At 39.9% G+C, this 13885-nt stretch overlaps 1 protein-coding gene across 2 annotated transcripts; it reads right to left on the bottom strand.

The window, feature by feature from the left end:
• Positions 1-432: 432 nt before the first annotated feature.
• On the bottom strand, positions 433-12677 carry LOC111568867 (cilia- and flagella-associated protein 157-like). 2 transcript variants are annotated; one of them, XM_023270719.3, is made up of 10 exons: positions 12482-12677; positions 10115-10386; positions 4479-4611; positions 4150-4396; positions 3685-3785; positions 2698-2848; positions 2110-2252; positions 880-957; positions 692-790; positions 433-600 (listed from the first exon to the last, which is right to left on the bottom strand). In XM_023270719.3, the coding sequence occupies exons 1-10, from the start codon at positions 12580-12582 to the stop codon at positions 537-539; spliced, it is 1389 nt and encodes a 462-aa protein (XP_023126487.1). In that variant the 5' UTR covers positions 12583-12677; the 3' UTR covers positions 433-536. The 2 variants fall into 2 exon arrangements, with proteins under 2 accessions (XP_023126487.1, XP_023126489.1); XM_023270721.3 differs by lacking the exon at positions 880-957.
• Positions 12678-13885: the final 1208 nt, after the last annotated feature.

Here is a 13885-nt window from a genome sequence, read left to right as displayed (position 1 = left end):
ACAAATTTTGAGTTGTTTGTGATAAATCAACAGTAATTGCATTCCTTTCTTTGAAAATTTGGACAATTTTTTGTCAGTGATTTTATAGAAATTCAGATATTTTTCTGTCATTTTGGACAATATTTTATCAATTTACATAAATTTTGAGACAGATTTTGCGTTATTTGTACATTTTGTTTGTCATTTTGGGCATGCTTGCAAGGTGTGAGCAAATTTTGTGTAATTTTGGACATATTTCAAGTACTATTGGGCAAGTTTAGAATTTTGACCAGTGTTGATGTTAATTTCTATAAGTTGTGAGTCATTTTGGAAATATTTCGAGTAATTTGGGATTTTATTTTATTTTTTTTAATTTTGGAGAAATTTCTGTTAATTGATGCAACTTGTGAGTAATTTTGGATAAAGTCTGAGTAAATGTGGACGATTTCTTTGCCATTTGCAACATTATTGAGCATTTCTGTGTTGAAAGACTTTCTATTCATTTAAGCTATTTTATTACAGATAACTGATCAGTCTGAAGCAGGATTAAACTGACATTAATCTTTATTTTGAAAGGAATAATGAATCTTCCTTCCTGCTGGCTGGATTTGGTTGGTCTGTCTGCAGACAGATCACAGATGAAATATTTTGTATTTAAACTGCAGCTGGATGAATCCATGCAGCTCCAGGAGAAGGTCGTGTCATAAGTTACCTCTGATGTTCGTCCTCGGTTTCTCCGAGGCTCCAGGCGGGTCGAGGGATGAAGCCGAAGTCTCCTGGTCTGTACCGGGCCATCAGGAACACCGGATCACTGTGGAGATGAGGTCTGAAGTCAGTCACCTCCTGCTCAGAACATCTTATATTTGTGGTGGAACCAATGTGCGGCTGCAGGTTTGTTACCTGCAGCATAAACAGGGACACGCAGCTGTGAGGAGGAACAGGATGAATGAGCTCCTCAGACAAAGCAGCCGTGAGCTTCTGTTGGGAAAAGTGTGAAGATCTGCAGCAAACTGTGCAGCACTGCTTTCATCTGCAAACATCCAGGTAGCAGCCGGTAGGAGCAGAATGATGACGAATCTAAGACACTGTTTAACCTGCCGCTGTGCAACATGTGTTAGCGTTAGCATTAGCCACGGAGCGACTGGCTGATAACTTTCTTATGTCTGTATGCCGATAACTGCCGTGTGTTTGTCATCACTCATATGAAAATAAGATTGAAGGCAGATGATCAGAGGTTTTCCAGCTAAGGTTGAAAGAGCAGTTAATTCATTCTGTTTGTAATGGTGGGTTTCTACTATGCACTTTATTTATTTGTTTAATGGATCTGGAAAGGATTGCACTTTAAAAGTCACTTTATGCACTTTAAATAATTTAAAAATATGAATTAAAAAGTATACAAATGTTTTTAAAAATCTGATAAAAAAGTTGAGTAAACATGTTCAAATATGATCAAATCCACTCTTTAAAAGCAGGTACATTCATGTGTGGTGTAGGATCATTTGTTGCTTCAGGTTGGTTGATGTTGACAAACATTAATTGAGTGGAACAGCATTTGCCAGTGAGGTTAGATTGTACATCAGGAATGATTGGTACGATTTGCTGAATGCAATAATGTGAACATTGTTCTTTTGTGTTTAGTTTAAAGGTTTTTCACCTAAACCTATCAACTAAACATATCAACCCAACTCATCAACTTCTGGCAGTTGCCATCTTTATATCCCATAACTTTGATACCACTGCAAAATAAAAGAGGGAAAAAGAAAGCAACCGTCTGATTTCTGAGTGGAGTCCAGCTCTAACCCTGGGTAGATGAAATGTCCTTTTCTACTGGGAAACTGAACACCAACCCTTAAAACAATCAATGATTATCACCTGTCATTCAAAGTGGGACAACACTTGACAATTACACTGCAACTTTTCAGTCTTTTAAGGCAAGTTTTTGTCATTTTTGACAATTCTGAGTCATTTCTGACCAACATGAATCTTTGTCGTTTAGGAGATTTTTTGGAGGTCATTTTGAAAAAGGTCCTCTTTGAAGGCCTTTCTGCTTGATGTGCTGAAGCTACTTCACTACAGACGTGTGGAGTAAAGTCCTAAAACATCACGATGCAGGCTGAGTGAGTTCAGTACCGTTCTGGTTTGGCTTCAGCTGTTTGCAGCTTTGGTCCTCTGCTCATCTCCTCGGTCGGGTCGCTGACGACGGATCGGGTTTTCTGGAAGATCTTCTTCAGCTTCTGCAACATCTGCTCAGCATCTGGAACTGTCTCTGAGTCCTGCAGAGGGGAGAAAAACTGAAAATGATCTGCTTCTGACCCGCATCTTAAGTCATTCTAGATGATTATTTATTGCAGATTTCTTTCATTTTGGCTGTATCACTGTCATTTTGGACACATTCTCAGCTAAAATAGGCTCTTTAACACTGACTGTTTTCAAGGTAGTTCTTTTGGAGTAATTTTAAACAAGTCTTTGGTCATGTTTGAACACTTCATTTTTCATTTTACACCATTGTTTGTCATTTTGGACATCTGTTCAGTCATTTCTGATATGTTCTTGTCATTTGGTGAAAAGTTTATGCTTTACTTAGTCATTTTAGACAAATCTGAGGTAATTTTTTCTACTTTCTTGTCACTTTGGGGATAATTGAAGCTGTTTTGGACATTCTTCTGTCATTCTGGACAAACTAGGAGTGAGTTATTTTGGACATTTTGCTGTTTTTACCGTCACAATGTGTCTGAGAATAGTAACTGCTTCCATCACGTCTTCCTCCAGCTGCCTCCTGCAGATCTTCTCCTCCTTCAGCTGGACCTTCAGTTTGTCCATCTCTGCTGCTTTCTGATGATGATTCTCAGACACTGAGATCAGATTCTGTCTGAAAACACCACGACACTGAAGTGAATCAGCTGCTGGATCAGATCTCAGCTTGGTTTCATTAGTAGGAATGTGTTTATATGACTGCAGACACATTTAACATTTATCTGTTTCACTAATTTACAAGCTGCTAAAATAAATAACAGCCTGAAAAAACATCATTTCATTGATATTTGCCATTATTTCAAAGAAACTTTTGTATTTGAAGCATTTTCACACAGTAAATCTTTTTTAAAAACTTTAGTTTTACAGGTTTTCCCTGTTTTGTTAAGACTACAGTTAATATCTGATGAAACCACAGAAAAAAATGTACGTTGACTGTAAGACAAACAGGCAAAAAAATAAATAAATGTCCACATTAGAAATCTGTATTTTTACAAACGGTAATTTGTTCTTTTACAATTGACTGTAAAATTAGACTGTTTGCTGTACTTAAATCAGAAAAAAACATAATTTTACAAATATTTGCTGTTAGTTGAGTGTAATTATGCTAAATTACAGATATCTAGTTAGAACACACAAAAAGTACTAATTTAATTGTTGACTCAAACCAAATCTGTACTTAACGTCCATAAAATACATGCATTCTTCTTTAACAATGTTTACCATAAAATGACACAGTTCTACTGTCTTTAAATTAGCTAAAATTATCAATATTTTACAGAAGTTTCCTGTGATTTTTTACAGGTTTTTGCAGATTTTCAACATGATTGTATTTAACTTCTTTTTTAAATTTTATTTTCAGTGGCTCTTTAGACAGTATGTGATATTAAACATGAATCTTGAGGATCGTCTGACTACAAACACACTTCAACAAGGATGAGATGAAATATTTACCTGAGAGTCTGTTCTTGGTCCAACATGCTGTGATGGAAGCTGCAGCTTTTCTTCACTTTAACCCTCAGCTGCTGCCATCTCTTCCTCCACTTCTCCACCTCCTGAAAACGGAGTCTGGTGGTTTTTTAAACTTGAAAAACGAGGACAAAGTAAAGGAGGTTCCAATGCAAACCCTGTTAGTAAACTGACTGATCTTTCATGTTTCCCAGTACCAGCTTTAGTGATCATTTAAATCTGTCACTGGGGATCATTATTCAGCCATAAACCATGTTCTGCTCAATAATGATCAATTAAAACAGCAGCAATTTGTTTGCCACGCTGTAAATGAGGCTTTCGTATCTCAGTGTGTTTAAATAAAGATTGAATAAATGATTGAATCTCAGGTGGAGATGACAAACATGCAGTGAAATTAAAACACCACCAGGTGAAGTTCCGGCAGGATCCAGACATTATTAACACCTTTACCTGCTGCAGATTGCTGACGCTGTTGCTAACCAGCCGGAGGTTCTTCTTCATGCCGTCTATCTGGCATTGAAGCTCGGTCGTTCTACGTTCCACCGAGTCTTTCTCCATCCACAGAGTTTGGTTCTTGTGCTGCAGAACCTTGACCTCCTGTAATAAATCTGTGTGTGGAGTCTTCACCTCCTCGGCTGCAGCCAACATCTTCCTCTGCAGGTCATCACGAGCGTTGATCCAACACTCCTTCACCTGGCTGGTGGAGGAAACCAAACATAAAACAAACCTAAAATAAAACGTTCTCCTGCAGATGCTACCGTCAGGTTAACTCGGGTTACTTCGTCTTCTCCATCAGCTCTGCAAAACACAGGTTCTGTTTGGCTGCTTCTCGTTCTTCCCTCTGAGAGTCCAGCTGCTTCCTCAGACTCTGGAGCTCAGACAGATGCTGAAACAGCTGCTGCTCACTCACCTCTGAGGAGAAACAAGACCAGGAAACAAGGAAACAAGGAGAGGAAACAAGGAGAGGAACAAGGAGAGGAAACAAGGAGAGGAAACAAGGAGAGGAAACAAGGAGAGGAAACAAGGAGAGGAACAAGGAGAGGAACAAGGAGAGGAACAAGGAGAGGAAACAAGGAGAGGAAACAATACAGCAAACAAGACCAGGAAACAAGAAAACAAGGAGAGGAAACAAGGAGAGGAACAAGGAGATAAACAAGGAGAGAAACAAGGAGAGGAAACAAGGAGAGGAACAAGGAGAGGAAACAAGGAGAGGAACAAGGAGAGGAAACAAGGAGAGGAAACAAGGAGAGGAACAAGGAGAGGAAACAAGGAGAGGAACAAGGAGATAAACAAGGAGAGAAAACAAGGAGAGAAACAAGGAGAGAAAGAAGGAGAGGAAACAAGGAGAGGAACAAGGAGAGGAAACAAGGAGAGGAACAAGGAGATAAACAAGGAGAGAAACAAGGAGAGGAAACAAGGAGAGGAACAAGGAGAGGAAACAAGGAGAGGAACAAGGAGAGGAAACAAGGAGAGGAAACAAGGAGAGGAACAAGGAGAGAAACAAGGAGATAAACAAGGAGAGAAAACAAGGAGAGGAAACAAGGAGAGAAACAAGGAGAGGAACAAGGAGAGGAACAAGGAGAGGAAACAAGGAGAGGAAACAAGGAGAGGAACAAGGAGAGGAACAAGGAGAGAAAACAAGGAGAGGAAACAAGGAGAGAAACAAGGAGAGGAACAAGGAGAGGAAACAAGGAGAGGAAACAAGGAGAGGAACAAGGAGAGGAACAAGGAGAGGAACAAGGAGAGGAAACAATACAGCAAATAAGACCAGGAAACAAGGAAACAAGGAGAGGAAACAAGTAGAAGAAACAAGGAGAGGAACAAGGAGAGAAACAAGGAGAGAAACAAGGAGAGGAAACAAGGAGAGAAACAAGGAGAGGAAACAAGGAGATAAACAAGGAGAGAAACAAGGAGAGGAAACAAGGAGAGGAAACAAGGAGAGGAAACAAGGAGAGGAAACAAGGAGAGGAACAAGGAGAGGAAACAAGGAGAGGAAACAAGGAGAGAAACAAGGAGAGGAAACAAGGAGAGGAACAAGGAGATAAACAAGGAGAGAAAACAAGGAGAGGAAACAAGGAGAGGAAACAAGGAGAGAAACAAGGAGAGGAAACAAGGAGAGGAAACAAGGAGAGAAACAAGTAGAGAAACAAGGGAGAGGAAACAAGGAGAGGAAACAAGGAGAGGAAACAAGGAGAGAAACAAGGAGAGGAAACAAGGAGAGGAAACAAGGAGAGAAACAAGGAGAGGAAACAAGGAGAGGAAACAAGGAGAGGAAACAAGGAGAGGAACAAGGAGAGAAACAAGGAGAGAAACAAGGAGAGGAAACAAGGAGAGGAACAAGGAGATGAACAAGGAGAGAAACAAGGAGAGGAAACAAGGAGAGGACACAAGGAGAGGAAACAAGGAGAGGAACAAGGAGAGGAAACAAGGAGAGAAAAAAGGAGAGGAAACAAGGAGAGGAACAAGGAGAGGAAACAAGGAGAGGAACAAGGAGATAAACAAGGAGAGAAACAAGGAGAGGAAACAAGGAGAGAAACAAGGAGAGGAAACAAGGAGAGGAAACAAGGAGAGAAACAAGGAGAGAAACAAGGAGAGGAAACAAGGAGAGGAAACAAGGAGAGGAACAAGGAGAGAAACAAGGAGAGAAACAAGGAGAGGAAACAAGGAGAGGAAACAAGTACAGAAAACAAGGAGAGGAAACAAGGAGAGAAACAAGGAGAAACAAGGAGAGGAAACAGAGGAGAGGAACAAGGAGATAAACAAAGGAGAGAAACAAGGAGAGGAAACAAGGAGAGGAAACAATACAGCAAACAAGACCAGGAAACAAGGAAACAAGGAGAGGAAACAAGGAGAGGAACAAGGAGATAAACAAAGAGAGAAACAAGGAGAGGAACAAGGAGAGGAAACAAGACAGCAAACAAGACCAGGAAACAAGGAAACAAGGAGAGGAAACAAGGAGAGGAAACAAGGAGAGGACACAAGGAGAGGAAACAATAGAGGAAACAAGAAGAGGAAACAAGGAGAGGAAACAAGGAGAGGAAACAAGGAGAGGAACAAGGAGAGGAAACAAGGAGAGAAACAAGGAGAGGAAACAAGGAGAGGAAACAAGGAGAGAAACAAGGAGAGGAAACAAGGAGAGGAAACAAGGAGAGAAACAAGGAGAGGAAACAAGGAGAGGAAACAAGGAGAGGAAACAAGGAGAGGAAACAAGGAGAGAAACAAGGAGAGGAAACAAGGAGAGAAACAAGGAGAGAAACAAGGAGAGGAAACAAGGAGAGAAACAAGGAGAGGAAACAAGGAGAGGAACAAGGAGAGGAAACAAGGAGAGAAACAAGGAGAGGAAACAAGGAGAGGAAACAAGGAGAGAAACAAGGAGAGGAAACAAGGAGAGGAAACAAGGAGAGGAAACAAGGAGAGGAAACAAGGAGAGGAAACAAGGAGAGGAAACAAGGAGAGAAACAAGGAGAGGAAACAAGGAGAGGAAACAAGGAGAGGAAACAAGGAGAGGAAACAAGGAGAGGAAACAAGGAGAGGAAACAAGGAGAGGAAACAAGGAGAGGAAACAAGGAGAGGAAACAAGGAGAGGAAACAAGAGAAACAAGAGAAAACAAGGAGAGGAAACAAGGAGAGGAACAAGGAGAGAAACAAGGAGAGGAAACAAGGAGAGGAAACAAGGAGAGGAAACAAGGAGAGGAAACAAGGAGAGGAACAAGGAGAGGAAACAAGGAGAGGAAACAAGGAGAGGAACAAGGAGAGGAAACAAGGAGAGGAACAAGGAGATAAACAAGGAGAGAAAACAAGGAGAGGAAACAAGGAGAGAAACAAGGAGAGAAAGAAGGAGAGGAAACAAGGAGAGGAACAAGGAGAGGAAACAAGGAGAGGAACAAGGAGATAAACAAGGAGAGAAACAAGGAGAGGAAACAAGGAGAGGAACAAGGAGAGGAAACAAGGAGAGGAACAAGGAGAGGAAACAAGGAGAGGAAAAAAGGAGAGGAACAAGGAGAGGAACAAGGAGAGGAACAAGGAGATAAACAAGGAGAGGAAACAAGGAGAGGAAACAAGGAGAGAAACAAGGAGAGGAAACAAGGAGAGGAACAAGGAGAGGAAACAAGGAGAGGAACAAGGAGAGGAAACAAGGAGAGGAAACAATACAGCAAACAAGACCAGGAAACAAGAAAACAAGGAGAGGAAACAAGGAGAGGAACAAGGAGATAAACAAGGAGAGAAACAAGGAGAGGAAACAAGGAGAGGAACAAGGAGAGGAAACAAGGAGAGGAACAAGGAGAGGAAACAAGGAGAGGGAACAAGGAGAGGAAACAAGGAGAGGAACAAGGAGAGGAAACAAGGAGAGGAAACAAGGAGAGGAAACAAGGAGAGGAACAAGGAGATAAACAAGGAGAGAAAACAAGGAGAGGAAACAAGGAGAGAAACAAGGAGAGAAAGAAGGAGAGGAAACAAGGAGAGAAACAAGGAGAGGAAACAAGGAGAGGAACAAGGAGATAAACAAGGAGAGAAACAAGGAGAGGAAACAAGGAGAGGAACAAGGAGAGGAAACAAGGAGAGGAACAAGGAGAGGAAACAAGGAGAGGAAACAAGGAGAGGAACAAGGAGAGGAACAAGGAGAGGAACAAGGAGAGGAAACAAGGAGAGGAAACAATACAGCAAACAAGACCAGGAAACAAGAAAACAAGGAGAGGAAACAAGGAGAGGAACAAGGAGATAAACAAGGAGAGAAACAAGGAGAGGAAACAAGGAGAGGAACAAGGAGAGGAAACAAGGAGAGGAACAAGGAGAGGAAACAAGGAGAGGAAACAAGGAGAGGAACAAGGAGAGGAAACAAGGAGAGGAAAAAGGAGATAAACAAGGAGAGAAAACAAGGAGAGGAAACAAGGAGAGAAACAAGGAGAGAAAGAAGGAGAGGAAAAAAGGAGAGGAACAAGGAGAGGAAACAAGGAGAGGAACAAGGAGATAAACAAGGAGAGAAACAAGGAGAGGAAACAAGGAGAGGAACAAGGAGAGGAAACAAGGAGAGGAACAAGGAGAGGAAACAAGGAGAGGAAACAAGGAGAGGAACAAGGAGAGGAACAAGGAGAGGAACAAGGAGATAAACAAGGAGAGGAAACAAGGAGAGGAAACAAGGAGAGAAACAAGGAGAGGAACAAGGAGAGGAAACAAGGAGAGGAAAAAGGAGAGGAAACAAGGAGAGGAAACAATACAGCAAACAAGACCAGGAAACAAGAAAACAAGGAGAGGAAACAAGGAGAGGAACAAGGAGATAAACAAGGAGAGAAACAAGGAGAGGAAACAAGGAGAGGAACAAGGAGAGGAAACAAGGAGAGGAACAAGGAGAGGAAACAAGGAGAGGAAACAAGGAGAGGAACAAGGAGAGGAAACAAGGAGAGGAACAAGGAGATAAACAAGGAGAGAAACAAGGAGAGGAAACAAGGAGAGAAACAAGGAGAGAAACAAGGAGAGGAAACAATACAGCAAACAAGACCAGGAAACAAGGAAACAAGGAGAGGAAACAAGGAGAGGAACAAGGAGATAAACAAAGGAGAGGAAACAAGACAGCAAACAAGACCAGGAAACAAGGAAACAAGGAGAGGAAACAAGGAGAGGAAACAAGGAGAGGACACAAGGAGAGGAAACAAGGAGAGGAAACAATACAGCAAACAAGACCAGGAAACAAGGAAACAAGGAGAGGAAACAAGAAGAGGAAACAAGGAGAGGAAACAAGGGAGCAAACAATACAGCAAAAAAGGAGAGAAACAAGGAGAGGAAACAAGGAGAGGACACAAAGAGAGGACACAAGGAGAGAAACAAGGAGAGGAAACAATACAGCAAAAAAGGAGAGAAACAAGGAGAGAAACAAGGAGAGGAAACAAGACAGCAAACAAGGAGAGGAAACAAGGAGAGGACACAAGGAGAGGAAACAAGGAGAGGAAACAAGGAGAGGAAACAATACAGCAAAAAAGGAGAGAAACAAGGAGAGGAAACAAGGAGAGGACACAAGGAGAGGACACAAGGAGAGGAAACAAAGAGAGGAAACAAAGAGAGGAAACAAAGAGAGGAAACAAGAAGAGTAAACAATGAGAGTAAACATGGACAGTAAACAAGGGTTACCAGAGGATGCTGCTGAAGTATTTTCTGATTTAGGAGTTTATTAAATCAGATATCTACTACGGCCTCAGTAAAAACATTTGATTCTCAAGCATCAACTGAATGATGCAAACATTTTGACGCTGCTTTTATCCAACATTCAGGTTTTTGTTGGAGAAAAAGCAATTTTGTGCATTTGCAAAATTAAAGAAATGTTGAAATAAAACCTGATGATCTTCTATCAGGACGTTTTCACAGAGTGGTAATGAAGTAAAATGCTTGGTACTGTGGAACGAACACCTCTGGACTGCCTCACCCTGCTTCCTGCACTCTGCCTGCAGAAGGTCCACCTCCTCCTGCAGGTTCTGCTGCTGCTGGTTGAGCTGCAGCTCCAGAACCTCCTGCTTCTGTTTGTCATTGTGCAGACGGACCTCCAGCCGCTCAGCCAACTCGGCCGCCTTCTCGTCTTTGGCAGCTGAGGAGTGTTGCAGGTAGTCGCAGATGTCCTTCTTGTCCTCCTGCAGAGCGTTGATCTGGCTGAGGAGCTTCTGGTTGTGTTTGGTCAGCTCGTCGCATTTCAGCTGCAGTCTGCAGGTCACGAGGAAGAACCAAAGCATCCATTTTACTGGTTTAACAGACAGCATCACATCTGCCCAGATCTGGCCTCTCTCTGCTCACTTCCTGTTTGTTTCAGAGTCGATTTTATATGTTTATATCTAAAGTTTGCAGCCTTACATCTGTAGACAGGACCATATTCTAAAGTCTAGACTTCAATCTAAAGAGGTTCTTCTGCTCAACCATCTACGATTCGCACGAAACTTTAATTTATCTCAAACTATGGATATTTAAAAGGGTATCTGTGGAGTTTATATATACGAAGATTAATATATGTTCCAGTGTATTCTGAATTACCACCTCGTCATCAAAATTAAAGTATTTCCATCTCAAATCATTACAGTCTTAGAACAATTTGTGCTCAACTACACCTGATTTTGAAGAAAATTTTATAGCATAAAATGTGGACATTTATGAGGATATTCATGAAATTTTATGTCGATATATTAAAGAATTATTTCTAAAAAGTGCCCGTTGACCCACTTTCAGCAGGTTCTTTTCTTACATTGAATTTTGAGTCTAAACAACAACAACAACTCAGAAACTATGAGAGAATAAAAAATTTATTTTTCTCTGTTATTTCTCATCATGTCACTAATTCAGAATCTGTAATATTGGACAGTAGATGAAATAATCACGGATTATAGGTGATCTGAAATATGAAACAAATACAAATGAAGCCGTCATAAAAGTTCCAAAAACTGATAATCCAGAAGTTAACTAGTGATATTTTCTGAACCATACGTAGCTGCTGGTCACAATAATACAAAACTAAACATATAAAATACTTTAGAGCTTAAAGATGGTTTTTAACTGTAACATAAATGGAAACATAGCTTTAATATTTATTTAATTAGGTCAATCTCCATAATTAATGAGACTCCAGGGCCCTGGTCTTCACATTTAAATTAATCAGGTAAATAGACACCATAAATAACACTGTGGAGTTTTAACCCCAGTATTTAAACTGGTTCGGTTAATTCTAATGTTTCTGACTGGAAGGGAATCTGGATCAGCAGCTGTTCTATATGTTCTCTAAGTGTTCTGTATAAATATCAGTTATTTGACTTGTTCAACAAATCTCTTCAGCAGTTTTTACATTCAGACTTTCCATTTTCATTCCTGTATTTTTTTCTTAAGGTTTTTACAGAGAGAGTTTGTTCATTCATCATTTATAGTCTGATTTATAGAAGATTTTACTGCCCAAAACACATCAAATACTGGATTTTATTCTGCTTGGTGACAGTATTTTCTGATTTATGGAGTGATAAAAGATAAAACTATGAGCACATTTCATCCTGCTGACAGTCTAAGTTGAGCTGTGGCACATTAATCACATTTAACACACTGACTTTCACAAATAAGTTGAATTTTGTCAATAAAACTATATTTTATGTCAGTTAGCATGAACACCAATTGATGTTAGCTAATGCTAACGTAGCTAACGTTAACTAACGTCACTCCAAAAACCGTGATACCAACATCTACATTTAGCCTGTAATTATATTTATTCCATCATTCTGTGTTTAAAAAAACTTTTAAAGTACATTATTTCAAACATACTAGTGTATGAGAAGAGTCTCACCTCTCCAACTGCTCATCCAGATTCCGAACCCGAGTCAAAATTAAATTTTGTCAAAACTATGTTGTCAGTTAGCATGAAGACCAACAGACTTCAATGCTAACGCAGCTAATGCTAACGTAGCTAACGATAGTTAACATTACTTGGGCTAACATTTAACCTGTAATTACATTTATTTAATCATGCTGCATTTAAGAAAACATTGAAATCCACTATTAAATACAGAATGAGATTATTCTGTCTCCAGCTGTTCGTCCAGATACCACACCAGAGTTGAATCTAAATTTTTATGCCTTCAGTTAACATGAACACCAACTGACGGTAGCTAATGCTAACACGGCTAACGTTAGCTAACGTGACGTCACTCCGGCTAACGTTTAGCACAAAAACCGTAACACAAACATCTAAATTTAACCTGTAATTATATCTATTTAATCATTCTGTTTTTAAAAAAAGATTAAAACTACATTATTAAAAACATCTCACCTCTCCAACTGCTCGTCCAGATACCGAACCTGAGTCAGATATAAAGACTTTTCTTTGTCCGCACAAACATTTTTATCGGCCATAACCGTCGACTTTATCATTAGCTGAATAATATTTGGCTGCACGATGTTCGACTTCACCCGTTTAAACCTTTTAACAGCGATTTGTTTGGAGAAAAACAAAGAGCTAAACTGCCGTTAACGTTACTGAGGAATGCTGCGTTCAGGGACCGCTCGGAAAAACAATCCGTTATTTAAAGAACATTTAAAACAACAACAGCTGAGTCCAAATGTTTTCCAGTAAATAAATAAGATTAGAATTAAATGACAGGTTCAGATGTCGGGGTTAGTGCCCTGCAGCGTTATCTAAGAGGTGAATTTACCCCAGTAATTTACTAAATATGGACCACTTAGCTTCTTTATCACCAGCAGGTCACACTGAACACCTGGGTCAGTGGATGAAACTCTGAAGGGTTCATTCTTGTGAGCTTTAGTCTGAAACTCTTTAATTGGACTTCGACAGCTGATGGTGTGAATGTTTTGGTGTTTCCATGTGAAGCAGCAGATTCTCTCCTGAGGATCAACAGCTTCATTAATACTTCATGTCAGAGCAGCTCCCAAACCAAAGACTTTCTCTAATTAATAATCAGCCAAACTTTATTCAAACATTCCTTCTTACAGGTTGGTGCAGCTCACAGACTGATGGACTGAAGAGTTTCTAACAACCTGCTGTCTGTCTGTGTCTGTGTGGCTCTGGATGAGAGACTTTACATTATTCTGTCTCCATTTGCATTGGTTCCTATTTATTTACACTCATTTTTGCAGCTCTTTTTTTAGTGAAATTGCGTCTCTTTCTCGTCGTTTTTTGTGTCTCTGTGGTTGTTTGTGTCTTAAAGTGTTCCTTTTGTGTGTCTTTTCTCTGTTTGCATTGATTTTTTCATGTGTTTGTGTTTATTTTGCTTCTTTTGTTGCACTAATTTGCATCTCTTTCTGGTAATTTTGTGTGTTTTAGCTGTTGTTTTGTCTCTGCTCATTTTGCATCTATTTCTTTTCATTTTGCAACTTTTTCTGGTTGTTTTTTTTTATGTCTCTATGGTTGTTTTTGCATCTTTGCAGCTATTTTGTATCTACTGCAGCTCCTTTATTGTCTCTTTTACCAGTTTGCATTGATTTTGGATGAATTTGTGTTTATTTAGCTTCTCCTTTTGCACAAATTTGTGTCTCTTCTGGTTGTTTTTTGTGTCTCTTTGCAGCTATTTTGTGTCTGGTACTTATCTTTTGTGCATCTTTTCTCTGTTTGCATTGATTTTGCATGTGTTTGTGTTTATTTTGCATCTTTTTTGGACTAATTTGCGTATCTGTCTGGTTATTTGGTGTGTTTTTGCAGTAGTCTTGTACCTGTTTT

Source organism: Amphiprion ocellaris, chromosome 6 (genome assembly GCF_022539595.1).
Source record: "Amphiprion ocellaris isolate individual 3 ecotype Okinawa chromosome 6, ASM2253959v1, whole genome shotgun sequence".
Classification (NCBI taxonomy): domain Eukaryota; kingdom Metazoa; phylum Chordata; class Actinopteri; family Pomacentridae; genus Amphiprion; species Amphiprion ocellaris.
The sequence above is the reverse complement of the archived record's forward strand: the minus strand, read 5'-3'. Positions and strand labels throughout refer to the sequence as shown.

Excerpts from the sequence above, each read along its gene's own strand:
- LOC111568867 (XM_023270719.3), bottom strand. The coding sequence starts at position 12,582 with ATGATAAAGTCGACGGTTATGGCCGATAAAAATGTTTGTGCGGACAAA. Across the intron at positions 2,253-2,697 it reads TTCTCAGACACATTGTGACG|GACTCAGAGACAGTTCCAGA; the intron begins GTAAAAACAGCA and ends TCCCCTCTGCAG. Across the intron at positions 791-879 it reads TGTCCCTGTTTATGCTGCAG|TGATCCGGTGTTCCTGATGG; the intron begins GTAACAAACCTG and ends TCATCTCCACAG.